Below are 14743 nucleotides of genomic sequence, written 5' to 3' on the forward strand. Positions count from 1 at the left end.
GTTTGTCGTGTCTATCATGTAAAGTCCCAAACCTTTTCTTTATTTTCATTGAATTAGGGATGGAGACACACAGCCATTCCCACTGTGCACCTCATGTAAAGTCCCGCCCTCCCCCTCTTATCTACCTCCCAAAGAGTAGTGTTCCCTTAAATGCCAGGGCCCATAGTCACTGGGTAAGAGGCTCGCTCCCAGTCCTCTCGAAAAGCCTCTGTCCTGGTTAGGTCTGTCACAGAGCCATTACTTTTCATTGGCTACATTTTGTGGTGTGAGCTTTCAGAAACATTTAGAGGTCTATTTAAAAATACAAAAATAGTTGAATGAGTGTGACCAACATTCGCCCAGCTGTGACAAGTTTTGGCAATATTTTATCTCATGTGATTGTTGGTTCCATCTATTGGCCATAATGCTTTACTGCACTATATTTACTGATGGAGGTATTTCAGGAAAATACCGTAATATGGCCACTAGATGGAGCTGCCGATCATAGGAAATCACTGTGTTAATTAAAATACAGCCAGAATTTTTAACAGCTGAATGAATGTTTGTCACATTCGTCCAATGAATTTTCTGTAAAGCAGGGAAAAAAAATAAGAGCGGTCAGTGAAAGCAGCACAGGTTACACACTATACACATTGTTAGGCTCACAGTTAACAGTTTGATTGCCCCTAGATATTACCCCTTCCTAGCTGGTGTCAGTAGTACAGTGACAGTGTATAGTATTATCACTGATCTCTGTATTGGTGTCACTGGTGGTGTGCTGTCTATTATAGGATTGCCTATAATATTTTCATTTTGAGGACACCCGGTGGTAGCCTGTTGCAATTGCAGTTCAGTTCCTCACAGGAATAAACAGAAAGGCTTTCCTTTGTTAATAAAGTTTCTTTTGAACAACACAAATTTTTCACCTTGGTTACCACATAACGATTTTACCTCGGATACAGAAGCCATTTTAGTTCTGATGCAGACAAGTGAAGATCTTCATATTTGCCCCTAGATAAACAAATTCCTCTAAGTCTATTTATTATTTCCCAAAGTTCATTTTACACTTGGACTGCACTGTTGTGTGTTTGATATATCATTTTAATATAAGCTTTCTGCATAGTAATGTTTAATGTTGTGCTTATTAGCAAAGTGTCACATGTAATACATCATTGTAATTCTAAGTCTCTCTGATTGTAGCAGTTTACAGAACTATTGATAGAAGTAAATTCAGTTTTGGAATAAAACACAACGCTATTTCTGTCTGTTTTGTTAACTGGCTGTCAGCTAAGGGACAGTAGGACAGCACAGTAAAAGGCATACGTATAACAGGCAAAGTCAAAAGAGCTGCATTTGAAGTTAAGGCATCCCCTTTAAATTTATCACCATGAATTCAGATAAGAGTATTAAAATGACTCCTTTAACCTTGAAGACCAGATCTCAGGTTTCCGGCTCCAGAGATTCTGTGTGCTCCAGCAGATCGTCAGTGAGTTCTGCAGCGCTCAGAGCAAGAGCAAAGGCAGAAGTATCGCGAGCAGAAGTCTCTTACGCAGAAAAAGAGGCAAACATGATAAAGCAGAAAGCAGAGTTGATAAAGCAGGAATCAGAGTTAATAAAGCAGGAAGCAGAGTTGATGATGCAGAAAGCAGAGTTGATAAAGCAGGAAGCAAAGTTGATGATGCAGAAAGCAGAGTTGATAAAGCAGGAAGCAGAGTTGATGATGCAGAAAGCAGAGTTGGAAGCTAATATGCATGTGCTACAGAGTCAAAGGGCAGCAGTAGCAGCATCTACAGAAGCTGCAGTATATGAAACTGCAGCTGTTTTAGAAGAGGACTCGCTTCAAGAGTTTGCAGAGATAGTTACTCATGATTTTGTTCCTATCTCCAGCACAACTCCAAAGCTTCAATCCACTCCAAATGTGCCTGAATTGCACACCTATACTGACAATGTCCCAACACCAAGGGTGCGCATCTAAGATAGCAGAGATTATCCAAATATACAACATCCATCCCATAGCATGGATTATCGTGCATCCTCTTTCAGAGATGGCACATTAGGAACTTCAGAGACCACTGATCTAGCAAAGCACTTTATTCGTCGAGAGTTAGTGAGTACAGGGCTGCTAACATTTGATGATCACCCAGAGAACTATTGGGCATGGAAGACATCATTCCAGGGCATAACCAGAGATCTCAATCTTACATCCAGAGAAGAGCTAGATTTGCTGACAAAGTGGCCTGGGCCAGAGTCATCTCAACAGGCCAAAAGAATCAGATCAGTGCATGTTAAAAATCCAATTGCTGGAGTTAAAATGGTATGGCAGAGATTAGAAGACTGTTATGGCAGCCCTGAAGTCATTGAAAATGCTCTGTTAAAGAAACTAGAAAATTTCCCCAGAATCTCTAACAAAGACAATCTAAAGTTAAGGGAACTTGGGGACATGTTGTTGGAAGTAGATGCAGCAAAGTCTGGAGGCTACTTGCTGGGACTGGCATACCTGGACACAGCTCGTGGGATTAAACCAATAATTGAAAAGCTCCCATATAGTCTGCAATTAAAGTGGATTTCCCAAGGCTCTGAGTATAAAGAAGATTATCATGTCTCTTTCCCACCATTCAGTTTCTTCACTGGATTTATTGTCAACCAAGCCAAGACTAGAAATGATCCGAGCTTCATATTCTTAACATGCTGCAACCAAATTACAGCAAATACAGAGAGGTTAGGAGCAAGGTATGGCAACAGACCTTCAGTGTCAGTCAGAAAGATGGAGGTGTCTTCCACTAATTCCACTCCACAAGTAAGCAGCCATGAAAAGAAATCCATGGAACCAGACAGTCCATGTCCAATTCATAATAAACCACACCCACTGTCAAAGTGCCGTGGGTTCAGAAGCAAGCACATTGGTGAATGTAAAGCTTACCTGAAAGAAAATGGTATCTGCTTTAGATGCTGTGCGTCCAAAAAACATTTTGCTAAAGATTGCAAAGCTTACATAAGATGCAGAGAATGTAACAGTGACCAGCATATCTCAGCATTGCATCCGGGTCCAGCCCCCTGGGCAGCAGAGACTCTTATAACTGGAAAAGAGCAAGGCGGGGAGAAAGCTGAAGCTACCCCATCCACTATTGTATCCAAGAGTACAGAGGTATGCGCACAAGGGACAAGGCCCAGATCATGTTCCAAGATTTTTTTAGTGACTGTGTATCCCTCTAACAAACCTGAGTGTGCAGTGAAAATGTATGCAGTGTTAGATGATCAAAATAATCGGTCATTAGCCAAATCAGAGTTTTTTTGATATGTTTAACATTAGTGGTGAAACACTGTCCTACACTCTAAAAACATGCTCAGGTGTTATGGAAAAAAACAGGGCGTAGGACGTCCAACTTCACTGTTCAGTCTATTGATAGGCAAATACACATAGAACTTCCCACACTCATTGAATGTGACATGATACCTGATGACAGGTCAGAAATTCCAACACCTGAGGTTACATTTCTCTCATCTGAAATCCTTAAAAGACAAGATCCCAGAACTTGACCCTAATGCCCAAATTCTTCTCTTGGAAGGAAGGGATATCCTAAGGGTGCACAAGGTACGTGAGCAGATTAATGGGCCCCATAACACACCTTATGCACAATGTTTAGATTCAGGTTGGGTTATAGTTGGGGAAATTTGCTCAAGAGGAATTCATAGATCAGTAGCTGTGAACTCTTTTAAGACAAATGTGCTGCCTAGTGGACGCACTTCTCTATTCAACCCTTGCACTAGCTATATGCAGGTTAAAGATCTTTTTGATGCTAGCAACCAACAGCCACGCGCCTTCTCACTATGCTAGTTAGGAAATGGCAAACCGAAGGCTTTTAGAAAATGCGCTCTTCGCATTTATTGGTGCCCTGTTTGAGGAAGCCATAGCACAAGAGGCAGCAGAAGGTGGGGAAGCAGCTGCAGCAGCACCTCCAGTCCGTGTGCCCTTACCTTGCCAGCCACAAATTTTTGCTCCAAGGCTATATTTGGACAAGCTGCAGGATTCTGATATCAGGAGGAAGTTCCGGCTCGAGCGAGAAGCTATTCTACACCTCTACCAGCTGATAGAGAACAAAATTACATCTGACCCACAGCGCGGCCATGCGGTGCCCGGCATTTCCAGGTTGCTGGTGACTTTGTATATATTAGGGCGTGGCAGCTTCCAAGCCACTTCTGGAAGTATAATGGGCATTAGCCAGGCCACAGTTTCCAGGGTGTTCATGTTGGTCATTGATGCCATTGTGGAGATTGTGCCCCAATTTATCCACTGGCCACAGAATGAAAACGAGTGGAATGAAATGAAGTTGGGTTTCTATCAGCGGGCACAGATGCCGCAAATCCTAGGGGCAATAGATGGCACCCACATAGCCATCAGGCCACCAAGGAGCCACAAAATGGAGTATCGGAACCGCAAGCAGTACCACTCCCTGAACAACCAATTGGTGTGTGATGCCAGACAACGCATAATGAGTGCCAACACAGGTCGCCCAGGGCCGTGCCATGATTCCAGGAGGTTACAAGACAGTGCTCTCTACCGGAAGTTTGAAAGGGGCGAAATGCCAGAAGGGTGGCTTATTGGTAAAGTCTTATTTTGTGACAACAACATAAACTGTAAGGTTACATAGACATAGGAATAAGCTACATCGGTGTACACCATGATTAAAGCAAAGCCTACATAAAATGTATGTGTTATGAGTTGGCAGGCTGTTTGCACACAACCAGATCATCAGCCTACCAGCTCACAAAAGAAACATTTCCAAAGTTGTCTTCAAGTCAAATGAAGGTGGTTACCCAATGTGTAAATGCTGTCCTAACGCCACACAAGCAAAACCTAAAAGTGATTCCAATGGTATTGCCATATCCCGAAATCATTTGCATAAGTGAGTCAATATTGGTATTAACACTCAATATAGTGTAAGATATCTTCCAGAAGTAATGCCTATGCTAATCTAATTGTAAAAAAATAGGGCGAAAGGTGGAACTTTCAATAGAAAGAAACCACTTTTGGTCTCCTTTTTTTCCAGTTAGAATAGGGATTTAGGCAATTAGACATATTTCAGATGAGTTTTTGCACACAGATGAGCAGGTTGTTTTGAAAAATGCATCATTGTCTCCCATTTTGATGAGTCATCTAAAGTCAAATGATATGAAGAACTAATGTATATATTTTTTTCTTTTCAGGGGATGCTGGTTACCCGCAGCTGACGTGGCTGATGGCTCCAATCAGGTACCCCCAGGGCCGAGCACAACATAACTACAACAGGGCCTTGTGGAAAAGCCGGAGCATCATTGAGTTGACCATAGGTCTTCTCAAATTCCGGTTTCTGTGCTTGGCCCTGCCTGGGGGGAAACTCCTGTACTCTCCTCCAAAGGCTTCCAGGATCATCCTGGCGTTCTGCGTGTTGCACAACATGTACGTTGCCCGGGATGAATCCTGGGAGCTGACGGAGGAGAGGGAGCCAGAGGTCCATCAGCTGGCGGCCCCCAGGCGGCAGAGCACCGCTGCAGGGATGGCCACCCGGAATGACCTGGTCACTAGCCACTTTACATGAAAGTACTGTAACCGCTTAAGATACGGCATGTGTATTAACTTGCTACTTTGCAGAGTTAACACTCACAGGGAGACAGATGGTAATTATCATCTGCCAATGACACTTGCCATTCTAGATAAAGTGTAGTCAACATTCGTAAACTGTGTTACTTGAGCAAGAACACGCACCTCAAACCAGAAACATGTTGGTATTGTAAATAGTGGAGAGGGATGAGAAGAGCTGGCAGGTGTTTAGTTGTGTCTATGCCACCTGTGTAGTTATTGACAAAATGAAAGGCTGCTTGGTATCTTATGATGGTGTCATAATTTTGCACAATCTGGACATCTTGGATTGGAATCATGGCACATACCCTGAGAAGCCTGTGGTGATGGACTGTCTGGCGTCACAGGTGTGTATTCAAATGTTTGCATTAATGATTTCTGGTTTGTGTAAGTTGCGTGAAAATGTGTAATTTCACTCGTGATGTATAAAATAAGTTAAAAATGAAGCAAGCGGGCAGTAAGATGTGATTTTTATGATGAAATGGCTTATCCTTTGCTTTAATTTTCCAAGAGTGGTAGTGCTTGTGGTTGTAGCTGGTAGAAACCCACCTTTATGGACTCCACTTGTCTTCATTTGTGGTCAGTGGATATTTTGTGAGGCACAAGCACAGAACTGGCCTCGATCAGAAACATGAACACCCTGGAACTTCAGAAGTGGCTTGGAAGCTGAACAGCAACCTGGCCATGCCTGTCCTCTGAGCTAGTAGAGGTGCAGAATTGCTTCTTGACTCTGCATGAACTTGCTCAAGATATCAGAATCCCGTATCTTTGCCTAATGTAGCCATGGAGCAAAGATCGTGGGCTGGCGCTGTAAAGGCACACAGACTGGAGACTGTCAATATTACCTTGCTGCATCCCTCCTTATGCTGTAATTCCATGAAAAATAAATACTTTTGAATGGAACATGTCTTTATTTTTTGGTGGGTGGCTACAGACTTGAGCTGCCAATGCCAGAACTTTGCACTTTGCACGCTGGTTGTACTGGTGATGTGAGGGCAGGGCAGCCATCAGAAATTTTGGGGCCCCTTACACAGATTTAGGCCTGGGCCCCTCTGAGCCTGACCTCCAACATTTTGCGGGGCCCGCCCTCTGGCCGTCCCACCGAATCTGCCCACTGGCCATCCCACCGAGTCCTTCAGTGCACCCACTTCTGTTTTAACACTCTTACAACTTAAAATTAATCCAATCCATTAAAGAGACATCCTCATATATTCAGCAAAGAGACATCCCAATCCAGTAAAGAGACGGCCTCATATATTCAACAAAGGCACATCCCAGTCCAGCAAAGAGACAGCCTCATATATTCAGCAAAGAGATATCACAATCCAGCAAAGAGACAGCCTCATATTTTTTGCAAAGAGACAGCGCAATCCAGCAAAGAGACATCCCTTCAGCTGCATCGGCTTACTCTGCAGCTGCCATGCTTCATAATTGCTAGTTACTACAGCAGCAACATCTCTGTCTTGTTGGTTGTGGCCTGGACGGCTGGGCCCCTTGGAACCCCTGGGCCCCCTACATGTGTATGGGCTGTCCCCCCCTGATGGCTGCCCTGTGTGAGGGGTTGGAATGTAGGGTAGGGATGGGACAGTGTTGTGTTGAGGTGTGAGGAAAAGTGTAGTGTTGGACTATGAGGGTCTGTGTTGTTCAAATATGGAGAGAGTCCAATATCAGACACATACGTTTGTTGTTCCTGAAATCCAACAACCATGGTAAATGTGTCAACAATTGCAGCTCCAGAAAACTAGGATCACACTCATACAGTTAAAATTGTGTTTGTTCCATTAGTGCTCTGTATATTTATGTAGACCCCCCCAAAAACAAAATATACAAACAAAAAGCAAAGAAAAATGATAGTGAAAAGAGATCGAAGCGTAGTGATTGTGAGATTTGAAACCATGACGCTGCATGACGTTGTTAACTGTAGTTAAGTTGCAAAGCACTTGGCTATTCTGCAGAATAGAGCTGTTTGGTGAAAAGAAAGGAGTGTGTTAAGGCTAAAATGCACATATAGCTAAAGTACTGAACATTGTAGGGAATCTAGGAAGAAGACCATAGAAAAAGTGTAAGTTTTTAATGTGGACCTGAAGTGGTCTAGTGGTTAGAATACTTTGCTCTGCACCATGCAAGCATGAGTTCGAATCGACACACAAATGAGATTATGAAATCGCTGAACATAATGTAAGTTTGCAAGCGCTTCACAGTGTATGTACGTGATGTACATTTTGTAGCAATATAAATGATCCAATCCGTTAAAGTTTTTAAACAAACAAAAATTCTACACAAAAAAAGTTAGGTGGAGATGGTCAGCCTCAAACCTACGGCAGAGGGAGATGCATTGATTAGAGGATATGTACACAAACCCACTAGACCACAGTGCTATGTGAGACTACTCTGTGCACATAGACATAAGTATGAGAATTTAAGAAGCCGCAATCGCCATTCAGCGTAGCTTAACGCCGCTGACGGCGGAATTCATTGTTGCTGTCACGCTGTCCAATTCGCCACTGCGGGAGATAATTGATTGGAATGCGGAGAGAAATAAACAAGCCAAAGCAGTCTTAAGCTGGAGGTTTAATAAATTCGGCCCAAAGTATCCATTAGTCAGCTTCCCATACACCAGCTTTATGAGGCCTGCAGAAGGGCTGACAATCCAGGAACAGTATCAGTAAGGAAGATGCTGCCCCTCTCCAGCTATAACCTGCATAGAGCAGCCACAGCATAGAGGGATTAGGCTGCAGTGGCACAAAGACCTGTCACAGTAAGAAATAAATCCATGATAAACAGACGCGGTGCAAGGGAGAACTCCATATTGTTAAGAAAAAAAATATTATACCATATATAATTGCTACTCGAGCTATGTAGTAATTTATTTAAAAAAAAATTGCAATTCAAACTACGGCTGCTAAAGTCTCCCAAGCTGTCAAAAAAGACAGTGTAACAGTTGTTTGTTTGCTGGTTGAGAAAAACCTGTAAGGGGTTAATTACTGCTAAAGGAATGCTGACACTGCAGCTTCTAACATCAGAGCACCATCCCAGCAGGTGAATAATCAAACAGACCCTGCCATACAGATGTAGAGTCCTCGTAGATAGGTGCTAGAATGAGTGGATATAGTTTTTGGTTTCTCTGCCTAACAGGGACACAGCTCATGCTGTCTTGATGATTCATACTGATCCAATAGCTATGGAGTATACTGGACAGGTGGATGGAAGTCTGGCAGATGAGAGCATGGATGTCTGTACAGCCCTGGCCAATTAGAAGGGGATGTGCCCCAAGGTAAGCTGGGTACCTGCATTTACATCTGAAGAGCACATGGGCTCGTAGTCCAGTCCAGTCTACCTCTAGGGAGAGAGGTCTAAGTGGGGAGGGGGGTGCTGCCTCTCCCTTGCAGAGGCTGCCAGGCAGCCTCGGGTGGGCGACCTGAGGGCCAAAAACATTGAAGTTGCAACCCCATTGGTTCTTACGAGGGCTGACTGAGGGAGGACATCTGCGGATCCTGTCTGGTACTACTGAGGAAGGCTGCTGTGTGTGCTCCAAGAGCCTTGTGAGTATAGACCCCCCCACAGGGGATCCTTGGGACTTGTGCTGTTAGATCCTCCTCTGGGTGCTTGAAGTCAGTTACTGGGTGCAAGCTAAAGGAGACACTGGTTAGGGTCTTGAAGAGGCAAGGTTCATTGAGTTCCTTCAGCTACAAGGGGACTTGTTCATCCCATACAGGTGCTATATGGTCCTGCAGATGATCTGCGATACAGTTCTATTGAGAGAGTTGTCCTCACCTGTGAATAGTTATTTGGAGTATCCTACAAAATCCCTTCTCTTATCCAAAAAAATGCGAAACTACAGATGTTCACAAGGAACCACTGTCACATGTGTGGACTTTAAGGGCACAGCATGAGACAGATAACCACTACATGGATTTATCCTAAAATAGCATTTATTGATTTATCTAAAACCAGATCTCAATAAATGAGGAAACTGGCCCCAAACTGAGCTCAGCTCGTACACAGGAGATCAATGTCTCCTCCTAATTTCACTCATGTCCATCATACATATATAAGGATAAGTTGGTATATATCATAAGGTTCATCTAGGTATAGATATCTTGTCTGTTCACTGGTCAACACGTTTCACACAAGGCTTCTTCAGGACTATGAAGATGTACAAACAGTTTTCTCTTATAAACAGACTCGATATTAGTGTTTCATAAACATAGAACATAATCTGTATTTATGTACATCATAATAAATACAAACATGGCTTACTAGCACATGTCCTTCCTTCCAACCCCCAAACAATTAACCCGACCTGGGGCAGACACAGGGGGGAAAAATCAGACCAAAATGTGTTGTAAATATAGGTATCGGTCCTGATGATCCTAGGTACAAGATAAAATATATATGTGTAGTAGTGCGAGGAGTATTTACATTCTCTATTCTATAACTATTCATACAGAAAGGAGGAAGGATAATCATCTTATGAGGATAGCAGGTTGGTATACACCAGGTAGAGTTTATACTCCCATAATATGTGGGTGTCTCTCTCTATAGGGGTCACCTAGGTATATGATCAAAGCCCATCTTGTTTACGACTCATAGTTAGTGTACTCTTATCTTTAATAATGTAGGTTTCAGCCTACCTGTAGGTTAGGTATACAGTATGTCTTGGATATACTTAGCGCCCCTTACCTATGTAAGAAATGTCAAATGGAGGAGGAGCCTGCAGTAGTTATTTTTTAATAAAGGATTTTTCAAAAATTGTGTGTGTGTTTTTATTACTTCTTGACACTTTTTTGGTGAAAACGTACGGGTAATATGTTCCAGATACTCGATTTCACATGGGGGGGCGGGATCTGGGGGCACCCTTGTTAAAAGGGGCTTTCAGATTATGACAAGCCCCCTGCCTGCAGACCCCCACGAGCACAGGCCCCGGTTGTGGGGAAGAGGCCCTTGTCCCCATCAACATGGTGACAATGAGCTTTGGGGTGGGGTGGGGGGGACAGAGCTTCCCCAAAGCACCCACCCACCTATGTTGAGGGCATGTGGCTTGATATTGTTAAGGAGGGGGGGCCCTCACTCGTCCCTCCCACTTTCCTGACCTGCCGGCTGCATGCCGGGATAAAGAGTCTGGTATGGATTTTAGGGGAGAAGCCATGCTGGTTTTTTTTTTATTTACATTTTGGCCCCCCGAAGGGCCTGGTATGGACTGGGGGAGGGGGGCCACGCTGTTTTTTTCTATTGCTGGCATTCTTTTCTTTCCATTCATCTGTCAGTGGGGAAGCCCGCTGATAGCTGATGAGTCATGGTTGGTAAGGATGCGGGCGGCCGGCTTCCCTGCTTGCTGCTTAACAACCAGCTATTTCTTCAGACAGAATTTGCATTGGTCGATCGTTTTTTTGACTGATCCGAATTCTAATCGTTCTGAAAAGTTGGAATTCGTTAGAAAATGAATAAACTAAAAAATTTTTAACAGATTTCAACTAAATTCATTACAATTTCATTTGGAGATTTGGATACATCTGAATCTAGGAATAACCAAATATTTGTCGGAATTTTTATTTGAACCGAAACGAATTTCACGTGTCTAACACTTAATAGCCACCCGCTAACAGCTGGGCTCCCAGCCAATGCAGATGGCCGACGATGGCAGGGCCCACTCTCTAGGCATGGATCCTCTACATATGTGTTCCATTACACCACCCCGCTGATAGCTGGGGACTCAATGACTACTCGGGACATCCTGGAAGACTTCTGGATACCAAAGGAAGCTCCTGACATCCTGCACAGCTGCCCAGCACCAGATCCGCCCACCAATACTTCCAATAGGTAGGAAAACTTCATACAAAAATGGTCCTATAAGTGAGGAGGACAAAAAAGAAACGCAGCCATTGGCTTATCCTGAACATTTATGGGGGTGGGGTCTTAAGGTGGAGGAACGAGGGCAGGGCTACCGAAACGTATGCTGCCATGGACATTTGTCAGGAAAACACATTATAGCCACTAGATGGAACTGACCATTATAGGAAATCCCAATTCGCCATGACTGGGGGAATGCGGGTCACATTTCATCAACACATTTATAACAACCAGATCTGTAAGTGTTTGTGAAATCTTCCCGCACAAAATGTACTCAGCCAATGAAAGGTAAGGACTCCATTTTTATTTTTCTCCTGCTAACAATGGCCAACACGGGACAACACTTCATCCATGTCTTTGGTGAACTCTGATCTCCTTATGAAGTGTTTCTTACATGATGAAGATCAGCCATGGAGTATATCTGAGGTGTATATCAGGGTGTGCTTCTTCCCCACATGTCCACCAACATTCATATAGAAGACATTTCCCGCACTCAAGGCACTAATACACCTCCAGGGTTGTGTGGGACCCCTGATGTACAGGAAGACAGGACTTCAGTGAGGAACAATTCCCTCACTCAGGACAGGAATACGGTTTCTCCCCTGTGTGCAATCTCTGATGTGTGGAAAGACTGGACTTCTGTGCAAAACATTTGCCGCACTCAGGACAGGAATACGGCTTCTCACCTGTGTGAAATTTCTGATGTGTGGAAAGAGTGGACTTGCATGAAAAACATTTCCCACACTCAGGACAGGAATACGGCTTCCCACCTGTGTGCAATCTCTGATGTGTGGAAAGAGTGAACTTGCATGAAAAACATTTCCCACACTCAGGACAGGAATACGGTTTCTCACCAGTGTGTGATCTCTGATGTTTTAAAAGATGAGACTTCTGTGTAAAACATTTCCCGCACTCTGCACAGGAATACGGCTTCTCACCCGTGTGAGATCTCTGATGTCTGTAAAGATTGGACTTCTGTGTAAAACATTTCCCGCACGCAGGACAGGAATACGACTTCTCACCCGTGTGAGATCTCTGATGCTTGGAAAGAGTGGACTTCTCTGAAAAACATTTCCCGCACTCAGGACAGGAATACGGCTTCTCCCCAGTGTGCAACCTCTGATGTTTGGAAAGAGCGGATGTCTGTGTAAAACATTTCCCACACTCAGGACAGGAATACGGCCTCTCACCAGTGTGCGATCTCTGATGTGTGTAAAGATGGGAGTTGTCCGAAAAACATTTCCCACACTCAGGACAGGAATACGGCTTCTCACCAGTGTGCAATCTCTGATGTGTGGAAAGAGTGAACTTCCGTGAAAAACATTTCCCGCACTCAGGACAGGAATACGGCTTCTCACCAGTGTGCGATCTCTGATGTGTGGAAAGAGCAGACTTGAATGAAAAACATTTCCCACACTGAGGACAAGAATACGGCTTCTCACTGGTGTGAGATCTTTTATGCACATTAAGACTGCCTTTCAAACGGAATCTCTTCCCGCACTCAGAACAGGAGAACCTCTTATCTGTTGTCAGGACGGCACCGTCCCTCACAGTCTGAGGTTCCTCAGGATAAGAGGAATACGATGGTACGGCACCGTCCCTCACAGTCTGAGGTTCCTTAGGATAAGAGGAATACGATGGTCCGGCACTGTCCCTCACAGTCTGAGGTTCCTCAGGATAAGAGGAATACGATGGTCCGGCACTGTCCCTCACAGTCTGAGGTTCCTCAGGATAAGAGGAATATGATGGTCCGGCACTGTCCCTCACATTTTGAGGTTCCTCAGGATAAGAGGAATACGATGGTCCGGCACTGTCCCTCACAGTCTGAGGTTCCTCAGGATAAGAGGAATACGATGGTATGGCACCGTCCCTCACAGTCTGAGGTTCCTTAGGATAAGAGGAATACGATGGTCCGGCACTGTCCCTCACAGTCTGAGGTTCCTCAGGATAAGAGGAATATGATGGTCCGGCACTGTCCCTCACAGTCTGAGGTTCCTCAGGATAAGAGGAATACGATGGTATGGCACCGTCCCTCACAGTCTGAGGTTCCTTAGGATAAGAGGAATACGATGGTCCGGCACTGTCCCTCACAGTCTGAGGTTCCTCAGGATAAGAGGAATACGATGGTCCATCTACACTGTGTGGTGCCGGATGGACATTTGAGGTAGCCGGGTTTTCTCCTGGACTATACTGTGTGATGTCCTCATCTTCTACTTTACAGTCTGGAGACAAAGTGAGACAATCCTCTGAGGTTTTCCTCATCTCCTGTCCATCTACTAAAATAGAAAGACAAAGATTATTACTTGACATCCGCAGATTGGTTCCCCTAAACCAGGACTCCGCCCACATCACACAGCTTTGTCTCTGAGGATCTTACAATTCCATCCTCAAGGTAACTAGTAAATGGTTCCTCTGATCTCCTACCAGTTAATTTCTTTATTCATGGACCTTAGTCAGAGAGTGAGGAAACAACGGGAACTGTCTTTTATAGGAGTGACAGTGATGAGGGGATTATAGTCCCCTCCCCCTCTATCACTCATTACCATCTTCCCAACACAAGAAGTCCCGCACTTCCTTATTTAGTCCATGATTTAGTCATGAATAACAGCGGGGCTGAGCCCCACCAGAGGTCAGAGAGTGAGGATGGGGGGAGAACAACCTAGATGAAGACTGGATTGATCCTGAAGACCATATATATCTCTGGGGAAGTACAATCAGGATGCAACGCATCAGATGGGAGTGGTTTGAGGACATCATCAACTGATGCTTGGGGAATCTGCAGTGATTGTGTGTATTCAATGCTGGATTGCTTTTTTAACCTTGTGAGTGCTTTTCTTATCCATGTAATAAATATAACAGTGAGCACTATGGAGTCTCTTTATCTCTAGTAACAGGAGCTAGCTACCTAAAGAGGAGGCTCCGCCTACATGTACCTGAAGGTGTGTGATTTCATGCTGGGTGTGTCCTCTTGGTATGGAGCAATGGGGTCCATCTGAAGAGGTGAGAGTACACCTGGAATTGCAGAGTGGCGCACTGTCAGCTTATTCTCCGTGACACGAGAAGGGTGGATTTGTGGCTCATTCATGTTTACTGTGGATTGTAAAACTGTTTGCGACTGTTCACCAGTGTGCGTGTCTTTTCATGCCTATTCTTCAAGTTTTTGTGTGTTTGTGTGTAACAGTGTGTGCATTGTATAGATGGAACTCAGTGACTTGTGTGTGAGACTATACAGACATATCCCTCCACCAGGCACAGCCAGCAAATAACAGAGCAAATAACCCTGGGAGAATTGTTCTG

The 14743-nt window shown here is 44.3% G+C and overlaps 4 protein-coding genes across 4 annotated transcripts in view; 2 read left to right on the forward strand and 2 right to left on the reverse strand.

The window, feature by feature from the left end:
- The window catches only part of LOC309549119 (uncharacterized protein), a 2919967-nt gene that overhangs the window by 2516696 nt on the left and 388528 nt on the right, over positions 1–14743 (reverse strand). The window lies entirely within an intron of this gene.
- The window catches only part of LOC309549117 (uncharacterized protein), a 4285597-nt gene that overhangs the window by 2406035 nt on the left and 1864819 nt on the right, over positions 1–14743 (forward strand).
- The window catches only part of LOC309549127 (uncharacterized protein), a 193389-nt gene that overhangs the window by 3339 nt on the left and 175307 nt on the right, over positions 1–14743 (forward strand). The window lies entirely within an intron of this gene.
- On the reverse strand, positions 11748–14531 carry LOC309548683 (uncharacterized protein; the record flags this gene model as incomplete). Its single annotated transcript, XM_082248645.1, has 2 exons — positions 11748–13000; positions 14481–14531. The coding sequence occupies 2 exons, from the start codon at positions 14529–14531 to the stop codon at positions 12020–12022; spliced, it is 1032 nt and encodes a 343-aa protein (XP_082104771.1). The 3' UTR covers positions 11748–12019.

The sequence above is a fragment of the Pelophylax lessonae genome, assembly GCF_965119305.1.
Source record: "Pelophylax lessonae genome assembly, chromosome: 3".
Lineage (NCBI taxonomy): Eukaryota > Metazoa > Chordata > Amphibia > Anura > Ranidae > Pelophylax > Pelophylax lessonae.